The sequence below is a fragment of the Phyllobates terribilis genome, unplaced genomic scaffold (assembly GCF_046119375.1).
Source record: "Phyllobates terribilis strain yellow unplaced genomic scaffold, ASM4611937v1 Scaffold_3__8_contigs__length_932513732, whole genome shotgun sequence".
Lineage (NCBI taxonomy): Eukaryota > Metazoa > Chordata > Amphibia > Anura > Dendrobatidae > Phyllobates > Phyllobates terribilis.
In genome coordinates, this window is record NW_027362763.1 from 361428163 (window position 1) to 361447950 (window position 19788).

The window sequence follows — 19788 nt, forward strand, 5'->3', positions numbered from 1 at the left end:
TTTCCAACAACCACCACTTCAGTGTTTTAATGGTACATTGTGTTTGCTAACTGTGAAAGAAGGCTAATGGATATTTAGAAAACCCTACAAAACCCTTGCACAAGTACACTATGTTAGCCCAGCTGAAAACGGTTTGGCTGATTTGAGAACCTATAAAATTGACCTTCCTTTGAGCTCGTTGATAATCTGGAACATTACATTTGTTTGTTCTATGAAACTCTCAAAATGGCCAGAAAAAGAGAACTTTCATGTGAACTCGACAGTCTATTCTTGTTCTTAGAAATGAAGGCTATTCCATGCGAGAAACTGAAGATTTCCTACAACGGTGTGTACTACTCCCTTCAGAGGAGAGCACAAACAGGCTTTAACCAGAGTAGAAAGAGAAGTGGGAGGCCCTGCTGCACAACTGAGCAAGACAAGTACATTAGAGTCTCTAGTTTGAGAAATCGATGCCTCACAGCTCCTCAACTGACAGCTTCATTAAATAGTACACGTAAAACGCCAGTGTCAACGTCTACAGTGAAGAGGCGACTCCGGGATGCTGGCCTTCAGGGCAAAGTGGCAAAGAAAAAGCCATATCTGAGACAGGCTAATAAAAGGAAAAGATTAATATGGGCAAAAGAACACAGACATTGGACAGAGGAAGATCGGAAAAAAGTTTTAAGGACACACAAATCAAAACTTGAGGTGTTTGGATCACACAGAAGAACATTTGTGAGACGCAGAACAACTGAAAAGATGCTGGAAGAGTGCCTGACGCCATCTGTCAAGCATGGTGGAGGTAATGTGATGGTCTGGGGTTGCTTTGGTGTTGGTAAAGTCGGAGATTTGTACAAGGTAAATGGGACTTTGAATAAGGAAGGCTATCACTCCATTTTGCAATGCCATGCCATACTCTGTGGACAGCGCTTGATTGGAGCCAATTTCATCCTACAACAGGACAATGACCCAAAGCACACCTCCAAATTATGCATGAACTATTTAGGGAAGAAGCAGGCAGCTGGTATTCTATCTGTAATGGAGTGGCCAGCGCAGTCACCAGATCTCAACCCCATTGATCTGTTGTGGGAGCAGCTTGACCGTATGGTACGCAAAAAGTGCCCATCAAGCCAATCCAACTTGTGGGAGGGGCTTCAGGAAGCATGGGGTGAAATTTCTCAAGATTACCTCATCAGCAAATTAACAGCTAGAATGCCAAAGGTCTGCAATGCTGTAATTGCTGCAAAGGGAGCATTCGTTGACGAAAGCAAAGTTTGAAGGAGAAAATTATTCTTTCTAATAAAAATCATTATTTATAATCTTGTCAATGTCTGGACTATATTTTCTAATCATTTTTCAACTCATTTGATAAATAAAAGTATGAGTTTTCATGGAAAACACAAAATTGTCTTGGTGACCCCAAACTTTTGAACTGTAGTGTATATATATACTATAGTAAATATCATGGTCTCCTATGAAGCCCAGCCTGTGACTGGACTTCACAAGAGAATGAACCTGGCAGTGCTAGTGCCTTCATCAGGCACGTGGATGCCAAGGCAACCTATTGGTACCCCATGATCCATCGAATCCAGGCCAGATTGTGGTGGCTAAATGCCACTTAAATGCTATTATCAGTGACTGTCAATCGCTGATGTTAGAGACACATGCTGGCTATGTTACACATCTACCCTTTGTGGAGCGGGATCAACTCCAGACCCGGAGTCATACACTTGGACTTGCACCATACCATGTATATCCATCATACATCATTAAGGGATTAACAAAGCCTCTTTGTTGCTGAATGTCTTTTGTTGTATATTCGTTGGGGTTTTTGTACCATCAGGATATGCTTTTACAATTCTTTGGATGACTTTTTCCCAAGACTAATAACTTGACTTCAATGTGGATCTACACTTTAATCATTTCTTTTACTCTGCATAGTTTTCCCACTGCATTGCAGCAGGGATAATCGTTTTAACTTTAGAATGAAAGATTATTGTCCACTTGACTATATTGTGTGCATCAGTGCTTTTGAAACTCCATGGTTCCTAATGTAATGCAGGAATGGTTACAGTGTTGACATGATATATGTTATGGGTCCGGGTGGTGGAACCTCTGTGCTTCGGTGCAAGGAGGGACCAGAGTGGCGTGACTAAGTTCCTACTCGGCCCAACCCAGGTCACACAGCGGCTTAGTCGACTCCGTGAACCATGGAGGGACCGGGCAGGTGAACCAGGTGCCACTCTGGGACCGACTTTGTGTGAGAGCAGGTGACCCCCACGGGTCAGATGACAGGAGCTGACCGGTACAGCGGATAAGCATGGCAGGAAGGCAGACGGGTGGTCCGGGTAGATCAGCAGGCAGGTACGGCAGATAGTCAGACAGGTACTCCGGGTAGGCAAGCAGGCGGGTACAGCAGATAGCCAGACAGGTGCTCCGGGTAGGCAGGCTGGCGGACACGGCAGGTAACTGGCAGGTGCTCCAGGTAGGCAGGCTGGCGGGCACGACAGGTAACTGGCAGGTGCTCCTGGTAGGCTGGCTGGTGGGCACGACAGGTAACTGGCAGGTGCTCCAGGTAGGCAAGCTGGCAGACACGGCAGGTAACTGGCAGACTGGCGGGCAGAACTATTAGACAGACTGGCGGGCTGGAGTGTAGACAGACTGGTGGGCTGGACTGTTAGACAGACTGGCGGGCTGGACTGTTAGACAGACTGGCGGGCAGGACTGACAAGCAGCGGGACATGAGGGCTGAAGCAAGTGTTAGCACACGGAACAACAACCTTGCACAGGCACCTCCATTTTGGAGGAGGTGCCTTATATAGGAGAAGTCCTCCGGCCATTGGCCGGGGACTCTTTAGGATGGCGCGCTGCCCCTTTAAGAGGGAGGGAGTGCGCCCTAAGCACGGTGCCCGGGAAGCCGCGGCGGTGAGGGGGAACGGCATCTCTGCCCAGAAGGAGGCAGAGACGCCAATGCTACAATATATCATATGCTGATCTTTCCTCTTGTTTTCGTTGGCTGCTGCAATTTCTAGTTTAGCAATATAATGGACTTTTTTTGTGTATATTTTAACCCCTTAATAACATCTGACGTACTAATACGCGTCTGTGCCCTGGGACTTAAGAGCCAGACCCGTATTAGTACGTCATCGCGATCGCGTGCGCACACAGGCTGTGCGGGCGCGATCGCCGCCGGGTGTCAGCTGATTGTCACAGCTGACACCCGGTACTATGTGCAGGGAGCGGTCCTGCACCGCTCCCAGCACAATAACCCCCGCGATGCCGCGATCGAAGTTGATCGCGGCATTGCGGGGGCAAGGGGAGGTGATCGGCGATACTCACCTCCTCTTCCGGCTTCCAGCGCAGTCTGCAAAGGCTTCTCGGGTGTTGCCATGACGATCCGATGTCGTCATGACAACATCCGGGTCACCAGAGAGCAGGAAGATTGCTTGGACATGCGCAGTGCATCTCCAAGCAATCTTCACACTGTGCACTTCTGACAGCCTTCATGGCATAGGGATGGTGCTCCATTCCTGTGCCATGCAGGCGATCAGAAAAAAAAAAGTGAAAGTCCCAGAGTGGGACAAAGTAATAAAGTGTATAAACTGTGTGAAAGTGGAAAAAAAAAAAAAAATGTGCAAAAATATTATAAAAAAATTTAAAAAAAATACACCAAAAATAAAAATATAATGTACCCATCAATAAATATTGTTATAAAAAAAATTAAAAAAAAACAATAAAAGTACACATATTTGGTATCGCCGCGTCCAGAACAACCTGACCTATAAAACTGTCCCACTAGTTAACCCCTTCAGTGAACACGGTAAAAAAAAAAAAAAAAAAAACGAAGCAAAAAACAATGCTTTATCACCATACTGCCAAAAAAAAAGTGGAATAACACGCGATCAAAAAGACGCATATAAATAAAAATGATACCGCTGAAAACGTCATCTCGTCCCGCAAAAAACAAGCCGCCATACACCTCCATCAGCCGAAAAATAAAAAAGTTATAGCTCTCAGAATAAAGCGATACTAAAAAATATTTTTTTCTATAAAATAGCTTTTATTGTGTATAAGCGCCAAAACATAGAAAAATGATACAAATGTGGTACCGCTGTAAACGTACTGACCCGAAGAATAAAGCTACCTCATCAATTTTACCACACGCGGAACAGAATAAAAAAAAAAAAAAAAAACAATTCCTGAATTGTTGGTTTTTGTTTATTCTGCCTCCCAAAAATCGGAATAGAAAGCGATCAAAAAATGTCACGTGCCTGAAAATGGCACCAATAACAACGTCAAGTCATCCCGCAAAAAACGAGCCGTCACATGACTGTCTGCCAAAATCTGGAAAAATTATAGCTCTCAAAATATGGCGATGCAAAAACTAGATTTTACAAAAAATGCGTCTTTTAGTGTGTGACAGCTGTCAGTCATAAAAACCCCATATGATTCTGGCATTGCTGTAATCACACCGACCCGAAGAATAAAGTCGTCTAATCACTTATACCGCACAAGGAACGGCGTCAAAAATAAACTCTTGGGTTAGGATTGGGCTAGGGTTAGGGCTGGGTTTGGGGCTAGGGTTGTGCTGGGGCTAGGGTTGTGCTGGGGCTAGGGTTGTGCTAGGGTTAGGGTTGTGCTAGGGCTAGGGTTGTGCTAGGGCTAGGGCTGGGGTTGGGATTTTTTTCAAAAGTAAGAAAAAAAGATGACGATATGGCGACTAGTGTTGAGAGCAAGTGCTCGCTACTTGAGTTTGCATCGGGTGCTCTGGTATGCATTGAGTATCGTGGGTATTTGAGTGACATGCTCGAGTCTCTGCCCCATATGCTTCGCGGCCAAAAAACTTTACGGGGATTGCCTGCCATGCACGAGCGATCCCCGCATGTTTTTTTTTGGGTGTCTAATAACCGTGAAACATGCGGAGCAGGGACTCGAGCATGTCACTCGAGCACACGCTGTACATGGTGCATACCTGAGTACCCGATGCAAACTCAAGTAGCGAGCACTTGCGCTCAAGAATAATGACAACTTATTCAATATGATGACCTAATGTAAACAAATTCTGTGCCGTACCTCTGGGTTCAAAATGTTCACTATACACCTTAATAAAATCCTTGAGGGGTATAGTTTCCAAAATGGGGACACTTGTGGGGGAGCTCCACTGTTTAGGCACATCACGGGCTCTCCAAACGCGACATGGTGTCCGCTAACAAATTGAATGGAAAATCGGCTCAAATTGTTAGCGGACGCCATGTTGAGTTTGGAGAGCCCCTGGGTGCCCAAACATTGGAGCTCCCCCACAAGTGACACCGTTTTGGAAACTAGACCCCCCAAGGCACCTATCTAGATTCATAGTGAGCACTTGGAACCCCAGGTGCTTCACAAATTGATTCATAAAAATGAAAAAGTGAAAAAAAAAACACTTTTTCATATTTATGAATCAATTTGTGAAGCACCTGGGGTTCCAAGTGCTCACTATGAATCTAGATAGGTGCCTTGGGGGGTCTAGTTTCCAAAATGGGGTCACTTGTGGGGGAGCTCCAATGTTTGGGCACACAGGGACTCTCCAAATGCAACATGATATCCGCTAACAAATTGTCGGCTCAAATTGTTAGCGGATATCATGTTGCATTTGGAGAGTCCCTGTGTGCCCAAACATTGGAGCTCCCCCACAAGTGACCCCATTTTGGAAACTAGACCCCCCAAGGCACCTATCTAGATGAATAGTGAGCACTTGGAACCCCAGGTGCTTCACAAATTGATTCATAAAAATGAAAAAGTGTTTTTTTTTTCACTTTTTCATTATTACGAATCAATTTGTGAAGTACCTGGGGGTTCCAAGTGCTCACTATGCATCTAGAAAGGTGCCTTGGGGAGTCTAGTTTCCAAAATGGGGTCACTTGTGGGGGAGCTCCAAAGTTTGGGCACAGAGGGGCTCTCCAAACGCAATGTGGTGTCCGCTAACAATCTGAGCCGATTTTCCATTCAATTTGTTAGCGGATACCATGTTGCATTTAGAGAGTCCCTGTGTGCCCAAACATTGAAGCTCCCCCACAAGTGACCCCATTTTGGAAACTAGACCCCCCAAGGCACCTATCTAGATGCATAGTGAGCACTTGGAACCCCTAGGTGCTTCACAAATTGATTCGTAAAAATGATAAAGTGTTTTTTTTTTCACTTTTTCATTATTACGAATCAATTTGTGAAGCACCTGGGGGTTCCAAGTGCTCACTATGCACCTAGAAAGGTGCCTTGGGGGGTCTAGTTTCCAAAATGGGGTCACTTGTGGGGGAGCTCCAAAGTTTGGGCACAGAGGGGCTCTCCAAACGCAATGTGGTGTCCACTAACAATTTGAGCCAATTTTCCATTCAATTTGTTAGCGGATACCATGTTGCATTTAGAGAGTCCCTGTGTACCCAAACATTGGAGCTCCCCCACAAGTGACCCCATTTTGGAAACTAGACCGCCCAAGGCACCTATCTAGATGCATAGTGAGCACTTGGAACCCCTAGGTGCTTCACAAATTGATTCGTAAAAATGAAAAAGTGTTGTTTTTTTTCACTTTTTCATTATTACGAATCAATTTGTGAAGCACCTGGGGGTTCCAAGTGCTCACTATGCATCTAGAAAGGTGCCTTGGGGGGTCTAGTTTCCAAAATGGGGTCACTTGTGGGGGAGCTCCAAAGTTTGTGCACAGAGGGGCTCTCCAAACGCAATGTGGTGTCCGCTAACAATTTGAGACGATTTTCCATTCAATTTGTTAGCGGATACCATGTTGCATTTAGAGAGTCCCTGTGTGCCCAAACATTGGAGCTCCCCCACAAGTGACCCCATTTTGGAAACTAAACCCCCCAAGGCACCTATCTAGATGCATAGTGAGCAGTTGGAACCCCCAGGTGCTTCACAAATTGATTCGTAACAATGAAAAAGTGTTTTTTTTTTTTCACTTTTTCATTTTTACGAATCAATTTGTGAAGCACCTGGGGGTTGCAACTGCTCACTATGCATCTAGATAGGTGCCTTGGGGGGTCTAGTTTCCAAAATGGGGTCACTTGTGGGGGAGCTCCAATGTTTGGGCACACAGGGGCTCTCTAAACGCAACATGGTGTCCGCTAATTATTCAAGCAAATTTTACAATCAAAAAGTCAAATGGTGCTCCTTCCCTTCCGAGCCCTACAGTGCGCCCAAACAGTGTTTTTTTCCCCAAATATTGGGTATCTGCGTGCCCAGGGGAAATTGCACAACAAATTTTGCGGTCCATTTTTTCTTGTTACCCCTGTGAAAATAAAAAAAATTGGGTCTAAAGTAACATTTTTGTGAAAAAAGTTAAATGTTCATTTTTTTCTTCCACATTCAAAAAATTCCTATGAAGCACCTGAAGGGTTAATAAAGTTCTTGAATGTGGTTTTGAGCACCTTGAGGGGTGCAGTTTTTAGAATGGTGTCACTTTTGGGTATTTTCTGTCATAAAGACCTCTCAAAGTGACTTCAAATGTGATGTGGTCCCTAAAAAAATGGTTTTGTAAATTTTGTTGGAAAAATGAGAAATCGCTGGTCAACTTTTAACCCTTATAGCTCCCTAACAAAAAAAAATTTTGGTTCCAAAATTGTGCTGATATAAAGTAGACATGTGGGAAATGTTATTTATTAACTCTTTTGTGTGACATATCGCTCTGATTTCAGGGCTTAAAAATTCAAATTTTGAAAATTGCAAAATTTTCAAAATTTTCGCCAAATTTCCGTTTTTTTCACAAATAAACGCAAGTGATATCGAAGAAATTTTTCCACAATCATGAAGTACAATATGTCACGAAAAAACAATCTCAGAATCAGGGGGATCCGTTGAAGCGTTCCAGAGTAATTACCTCATAAAGTGACAGTGGTCAGAATTGTAAAAATTGGCCCGGTCATTAACGTGCAAACCACCCGCGGGGCTTAAGGGGTTAATGCTATACTGAATGCAGGATATAAGTGAATGGTATACTGAGCAATTTTAAAATTTATACATGGAGATCGACCATTGGTGATGGCAGGCATCATTATATTCTGTTTTTTTGTAATCTGAATCGAAAAAGTTTGAGATGTCATGGTCTAGAAAAAGTTTAAAATGTCATTGTTTGCATAACTTTGACCATAAATGTTTGCATATTATTACAGGAGAATAGGAAAGAGCATACATGGTGATGTTTAAAAGTTGAGAAAGGAAAGTTTGAAAGGAAACAATTAATCTGCTCATGACCATAGTTTCCTGGAAGAGATATGGTCAGGAAGCTAAGGGGGTGGGAGAAGACACTTCCAGTAATCTTTGTCAAAGACCCCTGCTGTGTCACATATTTCACCTCACAATCAGGCCTGGATATGATATCGAAACAGACAACGTGCATTATTAGACGTGAGAATCACTTCATTGCTTACGAGAAATAACAATGATAGTTCACTTTGGTTAATTTACCAAATATTTTAAGGGATTATGTCATATAGGAACAGGAAGCATCCGCTGATACGGTACGTATGCATAGCATCCCTATGTGTATACTTCATTACGGTGATATACGTATGCAATGGATATCGTTGAATACTGAAAAAATAATTGAAAGATTCTTATGTAGTTGTATGTTTACTAAACTACAAGAATCAAATAAATTGATTTAGAATACTTTGTCACTGTAATATTAGTATTTTAACATACCATTAATGACAGTCTAACAGCTGCACAGAAGAAATTATTTGTATCAATATCATTTCCTGAAAAAAAAGAATCACAGAGGAATAATTTTTTATGGCGCTGCAGTAAAAGTGTCTTTAATCTTTATTTTATGGATTGTTCAGGAATTTATGGATGAATCATGTTAATGGTCATGTGGTTTAGAGAGAAAAACTTTGATATTATCTGCAAATTGTGTGTTCAACTAACATAACCATGCACACGGTGCAAGGACTGAGTTTCAATCAGACGTGACACTCTTTCCATGGGTTACTACTCATACAATGTAATGGCTAGAGTTTTGGTTATGGTATAATTTTAATGCCCAGAATTTAGGAGCTTTATCTTCTACTCATGATGTGGGCACAGGTTGGTTAAGTGGAAAGTATGTCCAAGAAAGGTAAAGGATCCAGCTTTCAGTATATATAAAAAACATCACATTTTATTTAATCCATTAAAAAAAGTGAAAAAGCATATACATACTTTGCAAAAGCTTAAAGTGAATATCTTCCATAAAAGCAAACGCGTTTCGAAAGCTACAGCATTCTTAGTCCCGGTATATTATATATATTATATTGTATATATTATAGCAGAACTAAGGCTATGTGCGCACGATCAGGATTTGAAGCAGAAATTTCCTGAGCATTTCTGCATCTCCTTGGCAAGAAAAATGCTGTGAAAAAAAATGCGTTTGCCGCATTTTTTTAAGTGTTTATTGAAGCATTTTTGTACATTAATGAATGCTTTTTGGAGCTAAATAAAGTTATTTGGTGGGACACTGGTTAATTTAAATGATTAAATAATGTGTCTGTTGAATTTCAAATAAAGTGTTTGCTCTGTGTCTGTGTGTTTATTTAATTCTTTACTTTACTTTAATTTACTTAGGTTTGGTCATGAAAAGGTCTGATTGACACCTTGTCATAACCAAACAAAAGAGCTAGGTTTCATGATCCCATACACCCAATCTTCATTAGCATTTCCATTCATGTAATTTATGTGGCAGCTGTGAGCTGCTATTTTTAGCCTAGGAAGGTGCCATTTGCAAACATAGTCCCTGGCTATAATTAACAGCTCACAGCTGTTTCATTAGCCCCTACGTCCCCCCAATCAGCACTCAGCAGCGCTTTGGATGCAGCATCTTTTTGCTGTGTTCAAAACGCAGTGTTCTAATGCGGCACTTATGTTGTTGGTACATGTGAATCCACCCCATATAATGACACTTCAAATCGGTCAAAATCTGCAGCGGAAACTCGTGTGACCGCTACAGAAATTCACATGCTACGGGTGAGTTTGGGTACGTGGCCACGGTCAGGAGCCGCTGTAGGTTTGAAGCTGTGTGTTTATACAGCGTCAAACACGCTACGTCCAGATGTTACAGTATAGTGGATGCGATCTCTGGAAATTCCATGTCCACTATGCATTCATCAGAGGCTGATAATCACCCGCGGATACTGACATGCCTTTCAGGATCGCAGCATGTCAAGTTCTCTTGCGAAGTTGCTAGCCTCTGCAACAGAATTTGACCACTAGGATGTATTGAATGCGGTAAATCCGCATGGTTCAGTGAACACATGTGTATTTACCTGCGTTCAATAGAATGCAACATTTTGGACGCAGCAAAACTATGCGTCCAAAGCGCTGCTATGTCCGGATCGTGGGCACAGAGCCTAAAATGTAAAAAAAAATGGCGTTGGCCCCCGCGTCATTTTTATAACCAGCAGTGGGAAAGCCGACTGCTGGGGGCTGATATTAGTAGCCGGGAAAGGGGCCATTAGCCAAAAATGTTCCCTGGCTATTAATATCAGCCCACAGCTGTTTGTTTAGCCTTTACTGGCTAGATTACAGGGGGACCCCAGAAAAAAATTGACATAGGGTCTCCCTATAAAATCTAACCAGAAAAGGCTAAACAGACAGCTGCGGGCTGATATTAAAAAAGTGAAAAAGCAGGGAAGGGGCCATGAATACTAGCCCCCTCCACGGCTATTAATATCACCCCTCAGCAGTCCCAGAAATGGCACATCCATAAGATGCGCCAAATCTGACACTTAGCCTCTGCTCTTCCCACTGCCCTGTAGCGGTGGTGAATGGGGTAATGGGGTTGGGGTTCACGTCAGCCTTGTATTGGCGGCTGACGTGAAGCCCAGGTTAGTAATGGAGGGCGTCTATAAGACGCCCCCATTACTAACCGCGTAGTAAAATGGTCGCCGCTTTTTCAATAAAAGACACAGCCAGAATAAAGTATTTTAATGAAATAAAAAACACACGGTTCTACAATTTTTTTATTACCCTCTGTACGTGAAGCAATCAATCTTCTGAAAAAAATGTAAAATAACAAACAACCATATCCCTCACCTGTCTGCCGTCAATGACGCAGTCCATGTACCGCTAACGATTGTCCCACAGCGATCTGGGTCACTTGTACAGCAGTGACATCAGCAATCACTGATGTCACTGCTGTAGAAGACAGCACTGTATACTGACAGGGGTGTAAAATCACTCCTGTCAGTATACATTGCTGCTGCAGAAGGTCACTGGGGTTCATCAGCTGATCAGCCCCGGTGAACTTACCACCATGGGAACGTTCTTGAGAATGTTCCCATGATGGGGTCACGTGAGCGATCAGCTGGTCCTCGCAGCACAGTGTACTGCTGAGAGCGAGTGCGCTCCCCGCAGTATACCGCCGGCCGCCGGGAGGAGATGATCGCCGGGGACCATGAAGACACTGGGGGCCACCGGACAGGTGAGTATAAAGGTTTTTTTTTTATTTTTACTTTTTTTTCTTTTTTTAACCGCTTGGTAGCTGGCTTGGCTGAGGAGAACTACTGCTCCCCCCAGCCATGCCGCTCTCGCTGTTATCAGCGGGAGCAGCGGTCGGATGAGAGGAGTTGTAGTCCTCCTCTCCCGACCCGGGTACCACCCGCACCGCGTTTCCGCCACAGATTCACACCTATTGGCTTTAATTGAAACGCAGCAAATCCGCAGGTATAAATATTATACCTGCGGTTTTGCTGCGGTTCAATTCAAGTCAATGGGTGCGAATTCGCAGTGGAAACGCCCGAACAATGGCCATGCTGCAGTTTTTTCCGCAATGGTAATCCTGAGCGGAAATTTCCGCATCGTGTGCACAGCACATCAGGATTACCACTGCAATAGCTGGCAGACCTATTATCAAGCGTTTTCGCAGCGTTTCCTCTGCGGAAAAGCTGCTGCGAAAGCGCATCAAAAACGCTTAGTGTGCACATGGCCTAAGAACACTGTAACGTTCTAAACAAATAGGTTTTTATGGAGGATATTCACTTCAACCTATATACAGTTGTGCTCAAAAGTTTACACACCCCTGCAGAATTTTTGGGACGTACTTGGAATTCCAACATGACAACGATCCAAAACATAAGGCCAAGTCAACCTGTCATTGGCTACAGCAGAACAAAGTGAAGGTTCTGGAGTGGCCATCTCAGTCTCCTGACCTCAATATCATTGAGCCACTCTGGGGAGATCTCAAGCGAGTAGTTCATGCTAGACAGTCCAGGAATTTACAGGAACTGGAGTCTTTTTGCCAAGAAGAATGGGCAGCTTTACCATCTGAGAAAATAAAGAACCTCATTCACAACTACCACAAAAGACTTCAAGCTGTCATTGATGTTAAACGGGGCAATACATGGTATTAAGAATTGGGGTATGTGAACTTTTGATCAGAGTCATTTGGATGTTTTTAGTTGTCATTAAGATTTTAAAAGAGAAAACACAGTAGTTTGACAATAAATGTCTTCACCCAACCAATAACCATGAGTGGAGGAAAAGTTGTTTTGTTATCATCCTTGTTCTCTGAAACAAGGCCAAGAAAGCAAAAATTTTGCCGGGGTATGTAAACTTTTGAGTGCAACTGTATTATACCAGGACTAAGAACACTGTATTGTATACTTTTTCAACTTTTTCACTTTTTTAATCGATTAAAGAAAATTTTATGTTTTCTATGTATACTAGAAGCTGGATATTTCCCCACTGACTGGATTAATTATAGAAAGGGTGAGCTGAATAATTTCATTTATTTGAACTTTTAACTTTTAAATTGTACTATTACAGTGGAATGCATGAAGGTGTGTAAGTAAATGTGATAAGTTAACTTAGTACATTCAACGGTAAGATAATATTCTGAATAGTAAATGCAGATGCCACCTCCTAATTCACTTGCATGATGATTCTTAAAGAGAACCTATCACCAGGCGAAAAGTGGCCAATTTATGCTCTTATAGTATGCCTATTATTCCCCTAAGTAATCTGTTTTCTTTTTATCTTTTTTGATAACTTTGATGATCTTTACAAAGGGGTGTGGCTCACAGTATTCGCTGGTGTTGTGTATTTAGTTCGCTCTGTGAGCCATGCCCCCTTGGTAAAGACTATTAAAAGTGGCACTAAATAAAAAGACCCAAATTTCTGTAACAGTATGGCAAATAAGGAAAATAAACTAAATACTCAAGGGAACAGTGGACATATAAGAACAACAAAAACTGGCCACTTTTGACCTGATGACAGTTATTCTTTATCTATGTTGACCTTGTTGGGCTGAACTCCACTGGACCATGGTATAGTTTCCCTAGTACTGCTGAGATGAAGAGCAGAGGTCCATTGTAATTACAAATTGGCCTTGTTCTTAGATATGAACTATAAATTTGTATACTACCCTGTCTAGATATGCTTTTAACATTTCTGTAATATTTATAACTGGCATTCATAGGAAAATACTTGTAATTGTACTTAAATATTATTTTCTAATCTCCGTGTAGGAATCTGTCTTCTCATTATTCTTGTTCTGAGCCCGGGCATGAGCAGGACATCCAAGATAATCTGCGATCATCGTTTCATACTGGTCTTTATGAACCGCACCAGGACTATGGAAAGAATGGCGGTGAGAAGAAGCTTGTGTGGACATCAGTGCTATGAAAAAAGGGGTGATGATCCAAGCAGTACACCATTAGTGGTATGAACATATTAATAGGAGCAGCTGCAGCACCTTCAGTTCAAACATTTATCCATATTATGGATGTATGTTGCCTGAATCTTTAATATGGCACCCATAGTTTGCTAATAGCCCATACAATTTATTACATATGAATTATTAAGTAAATAAATTGTAGCATGCTTCAAAGTACGACATATATTAAATGGACAAAAATAATGGGACACCTGCACATTCTACCTGCAAGAACTTTTATGACATCCCATTCTACATCTATAGGCATTAATATGGGTCCCCACTCCTTTTACAGCTATCCACAACTGCCATTCTATTGGGAATGCTTTGTACAAGATTTTAGATTTTGTCTGTGAGAATCTTTGCCCATTCATCCAGAAGAGCATTTGTGAGGTCATACACTGATGTTGGATGAAATGGCCTGGTTCACATTCTCCATTCTAGAGCATCCAAAAGATGTTTGATAATGATGAGGTCGGGGTTCTGTACAACCAGTCAAGTTCAATCCAAACTCACCCAATCATGCGTTTATGGCCACGGCCCCACTATCAGTATTTGGTCAGTATTTTTTCTCAGGAGTGGAGCCAAAACCAGGAGTGGGTGGTAAATGCAAAATTGGTGACTTGTTTCTATTATACCTTTTCTCTGATTGTTCCTCACCTGGTTTTGGCTCCCACTCCTGAGAAAAAATACTGACCAAATACTGATAGTGGGGTGGTGGCCTAAGGACCATTCTTTGTGCACTGGGGCACAGTAATTCTAGAACATAAAAGGATCAGCCCCAATCTGTTCTCACAAAGCTGGGAGCATACAATTGTCCAAATTGTCTTAGTATGCTGAAACATTAAGATTTCCCCTCCCTGGAACTAAGCGGCCTAGACTAGCTTCTGAAAAACAACCTTAGGTTATTATTCCTCCTCCACCAAACATTACAGCTAGCACAATGCAATCAGACAGATAATGTTCTCATGACATTCACCAAACATTGACTCATCCACCTGACTGCCAGATGGAGAAGTGTGATTTGTCACTTCACAGAATACTTTCCTCAGCTCCAGAGTCCAGTGGCGGCATTCCTTGCACCACTGCATCCGACATACGCAAGTGATGTTAAGCTGGCATGCAGGCATGCAATTGTTCAGCTATTAAAACCTGCCAGGAGGCTTCCAGCACACAGTTCTTGTGCTCATGTTAATGTAAAAGGAGGTTTGAACTCTGCAACTATTGAGTCAACAGATTGTTGGTGACTGTCACAGCGGTTGGTGTGGACCCACTGCGCCACTGGCTGGGCTTACCCTGGAGAGGCGTGACTAAGTGTCTACCTGATCTTCACTAGAGCCTCTAATTGTGAAGATAGGCTTGGGCCATTAGGGTAGTCACCAGATGCCACTCCAGGGCAGTGCCCTGTCCTCCAGCAGCTGACCTGCGGGTCAAGGAAGAAATTTGAGACGCAGAGGACAAAGACAGAGACGTGGTCAGACAGTCCGAGGTGAGGGTGGACAGCACAGGTTCAAAATAAGAAGCTGGGGTCTGGAGCAGAGAGATCAGACAAAACAGGTAAACAAGCCAGGTCAGTAACAGGAGAGACAAAACAAAAATGCACCTTAACAGATTGCTAGAGATGGAATGAAACAAGGGACCTAAGTTGAGGGGAAGGTGTGGAGGGAGGAGCTGCCTAATATATCCCCTGCTGGCAGGGGGTAGGCCAGGGAAGCAAAACTCTGTAGGATACAGCAGGTTACATTCCTGCAGAGTCTGGCTGCACCTCTCTATAGCAAGGTGGAGAATCTCCAGCAACAAGGGAATGGTGCAGCACTGCAAGAGGAGGTTCAGCGTGATGGCCTGACAATCGGAGGAGCAGAGCGGTGAACGTGTGACATGCAGAAGTAGTGCTGTTGCAGAGTGTGACATGCAGAAGTAGTGCTGTTGCTTTAAAAGCATTCAGCAACTATTAGAAGTAACACAAGCACATGAGAAAGGAAGTTTTGTGCTCCAGAAACATCCAGCAACTAGAGGGGTTAACACAGTCACAGGAGAAGGGGAGTGTTTTAGCAGAGCCCCAGGGGCATTGTGGGGAAGTTGTTGACTGTCTGGCTGGAGCCCAAGAGAAAGGTGGTGTGTGTGTGTTCTGCATGTGACAGAAGTGCCCCTGCAAGTGAAAAGGATTCAAGTCAGGAATGAAGCTAAGCACAGGTCAGGTAGAGTTCCTGAACTAGCAGTGCAGAGTATTGTCAAGCAGAAAGATAAGGACTGTAAGAAATTGTGTCACAGGGATCATCCTCAGCAAACCCTCCCCCCTCCTCCATCTCACTGTGCTGTAAAGAATGCTGTGTTCATTAATGTGCCTTTGCATTAGAACTGTGCTGTCCTGTACTACTGGGAAGACTGTGAACTGCTGTGCTGCTAAGGAAACTCTACTGTTTGTCACTGGAGCCTGTTGCTCATAAGACTTAACTTGCACTGGCTGTGCAGCTTCTTATTAAATGCTACTGTTCTACCATTTATGAGGACTCTTGTCAAGTGTGTCTGGTCAGCAAGTGAAACAATCTACGTGTCTGTGCCTGAGGGTCAATACCCCTGTGTGCCTGAGAGAAGCTGCAGCACATGGTCTATGGTCACCCTGAGTAACGGTTCCCTCAGGATTCCAAAGAATTCATGTAACCTGTCTCGCCCCTATCTGAACCTTGCAGTGTGCATGTAACATTGGTGGTCCTGAGCGGGAATTAGTGTGTAGAGGGAGAAGAGGAAAAGTGTCTGGAAAAACACAGCAGCACAGCACCTCAACTCAACTCTACTACACCAGTTAAAGGGGACAAGCCCTAAAGAAAACTCACTAGCAGCAATGGATGTGTAAATACAATGGACAGAATTAGTGAGCTGCTTCTTTAGTTAACCTGTGAAGAATTGTGAACAGTAGCAGAACATATAAAGATGTCAGAAGAACAGATTTCTAAAGCACACAACTGCAGGCAACTGTTAGCTGCCATTAATGCAAAAAGGGATGAGCTGGGGGAGAAAGAAGCTGAAGACATCATTCCTCCAGGAATTAACACAGTTTCTAACCAGGTTGAAGTTGGAGGATGGAGTGGTGGCACCAATTACCAAAAGCGGGAATCTCCGTCCACAAATTGAACCACAGGAATTGAAAGAACAATTCAAAGCCCTAACAACAGCCCTGCAGGAATCGAACAAAACCTCTGAACAGGTGACAGACTCAGACAGGACCCTTAACCTGCTCGGGTTAGATAAATCAGGGAGAAAGTCCTCTCTAACACCACAAATCACCATAAGGAAAGAATTCAAGATCCTGGGACAGATTGGAGAGTGTGAACAGAAAGAGGGACTGTCTTATATGAACTTGTTGCACCAGATCGATGCAGGCTTACAGAAAGGCTACCAGCCAGATGAGATTGTTGAGGGGTGGTGAAAACGATCAGCCCAGGACTGGACCTCCGTAGTATGCCAGAAATGAAGAGTCAACTGACGTTGCAACAGCTGAAGATGATTTTAAAAGTGCACTATAAAGAAGAGAGTACTTCAGAATTGCTCCACCGACTCATTAACCTCTCACAGAAAAATAATGAATCACCCCAAAGTTTCTTGTTCAGAGCAATTGAAATGAAGGATACACTGTTGTTTGCAATCAGAGATGTAGAAGCGGAAGAGAAGTTTCATGCTGGACTAGTCCAGAAGAAGTTCTTGAGATCATTGGGAAAGGGGTTAATCAGCAAAGACATCAAGTTGCAGCTGAAACAGTACCTAGAAGATCCTGGCATTCTGGACGAAGTCCTAATTGAATAAATGAATGAGGCAGCTAGTTTGGAGTCAGAGAGTGAACAGAAGTTAAAGAAAGGCTCTGCTTCTAAAATCACCAAAATGAGTCAGCTGAAGTTTGAGACCCCCAGTGGCCAGTCCGAAGATCATCATGGAGACCCTCCAGTGCCACCTCCGAGAGGGAACCTTAAATCACCAACAAAAGAGAGAAACGCCAGCGCTGACTGGGAGAAAGTAACAGGAGAACTACGAGCCGAGTTGATTGAGGTGAAAAAGTTGATTAGTTCAGGGCAGAACTTGTATCCTTCAGACCAAGGAGTGGGTTCCAAAACAGAAGGTACTCAGCTTGTGAAGTGTGCCGTTCATCAAATCAGAGTACGGTGTGTGTCCACTGTCTAAGATGTGGTGATGAAGGACATTATGCCAAGGAATGCCAATGGTCTCGGTCGTTTGGGTTAAAAGATAGGAGGTTACCAGGGCGGGGCAACTGGTAACCAGCGACACGGAGGAGGCCCCAGAAGCAAATCCAAATCTCACCAAACCCCAGAAAGGCGCATGAGGCTGCGTCAGTACTATCCCCAAGTGTGTTCTCGTCTACAACAGCTGCAAGGGAGACAGGGGCATCAGTTACTTAATGCCCAGTGCGGAGGTCAAATGATGTAATCCTGGGAGGAGGTTTCCTCAGTCAGTAAAGATAGCCTCATCAGCTTAATCGGTGAAAGGTACTTTATACCGCTTCAGCTAGATGGACTCCTAGTATAAGCACTGTGAGACACAGGAGCCCAAGTGAGCCTTTTAAATGAAGAATGGAGAAGGCGCAACCTGCCACACACTTGCCTTTGGTCACTAAAAGAACTCTTGGGACCAGTGGAACTCCACGGCAAAGTCGTCAACCAGACCAAAATCCCTTTCATAGGCTGGGTGGAAGTGACTTTCCAACTCAGGCCACGAAGAACAGCAACACCATCGAGCTTTTGGTACCTTTTCTCGTGACCAGTGATCAGAATGTGGCAGAGGATCCTATCCTGGGTTATAATGTAATCAGTGAGGTCATCACGAAACACAAGACACGGGCGTTGGTGGTGGATGCAATCGCCACATTGCTCGCCATACCCAACGCCGTGGTGGAAAATGTGATTCATAGAGTAAAGAAAGCACAGAATACAATGGACCTAAAAGAAGTCAAGGTAGGCTTGCGCCCAACCATCATCCCTGCAAACCAAATGGTGGGGGTGAGGTATGGAGTATGGCTAGAACAGGGAAAAAAGTCCAGAAAAGACTGTTCATGCCAAAAGACTCCTCAGGTCTTCCGGAAGGCCTAGTTCAAGGTGAGACTGTGCTTACGATTCCTACTGGTGGGTTTGCTCGAGTGACAGTACCGGTGATGAATACTACGAAACACAAAATTAGACTGGATCCAAAGACTGTGTTAGGTCACATCGAAACCGTTAAAACGGCATATCCAGCCAGTGTGAGACCAGCCCAGGGGTCTAGAGTGAAGTCAGTCTCCCCACCAAGGAACAGGAGTTGCCCAGGGGAGGAAATTGCGCAACCCACCTTGGGGTTCTGGGATCCTCCAGTACCCCTGGAACACTTGTGTGCTGAAGATCTAGCGGTAGCAAAACAGATGCTGAGAGAAGAGTGTCATGCGTTCTCCAAAGATGACTCTGGTATAGGCTGTATCCCATCGTTGCATTTGAAAATCAATTTGAAAGACACGACCCCAGTAACCAGAAGTTACATATCTGTGTCAAAACCATTACATCGTGAAGTGAAAGAATATTTACAAGATCTCATCAACAGAGGTTGGGTCCAAAAGTCAAAGTCATCTTATTCCTCTCCTAATGTCTGTGCTAGGAATGAGGACGGTACATTGAGACGCTGTTGTGATTACCGGGAACTAAACCAAAATTTAGTACCTGATCGACACCCGATACCAAAGATCTAAGATATGCTGGACAGCCTATCAGGAAGCACCTGGTTCTCTGTCCTCGATCAGGGTAAGGCATACCACCAAGGGTATGTTGAAGAGTCCAGTAGACCCTTGGCAGCATTCATCACACTGTGGGGATTATATGAGTGGATCCGCATACCGTTTGGGCTCAGTTCAGCTCCAGCAGAATTCCAGAGGAGCATGGAGACATGTTTAGAAGGATTGAGGGACGATATCTGCCAACCGTACTTGGATGACAATGTGGTACACAGCAAAACTTTCTGGGAGCATGTTGAATATGTGAGGACCGTATTACAACGGTATCAACAACACAGAGTTAAGCTGACCCCAAAGAAGTCTGAACTGTTCAAAAGACATGTCCGATTTCTAGGGGAAATTGTGTCCAGAGAAGTATATATCATGGACC

The 19788-nt window shown here is 43.7% G+C and overlaps 1 protein-coding gene across 2 annotated transcripts in view; it reads left to right on the forward strand.

The window, feature by feature from the left end:
* THPO (thrombopoietin) overlaps nucleotides 1-19788 on the forward strand; it is a 55916-nt gene that overhangs the window by 24701 nt on the left and 11427 nt on the right. Inside the window, exon 2 of one of the 2 annotated variants that reach the window (XM_073673132.1) lies at nucleotides 13467-13660. In XM_073673132.1, coding sequence (XP_073529233.1) covers nucleotides 13467-13660 — 194 coding nt within the window. The remainder of the gene's footprint in view (nucleotides 1-13466; nucleotides 13661-19788) is intronic. The other variant, XM_073673133.1, reaches the window with a different exon arrangement.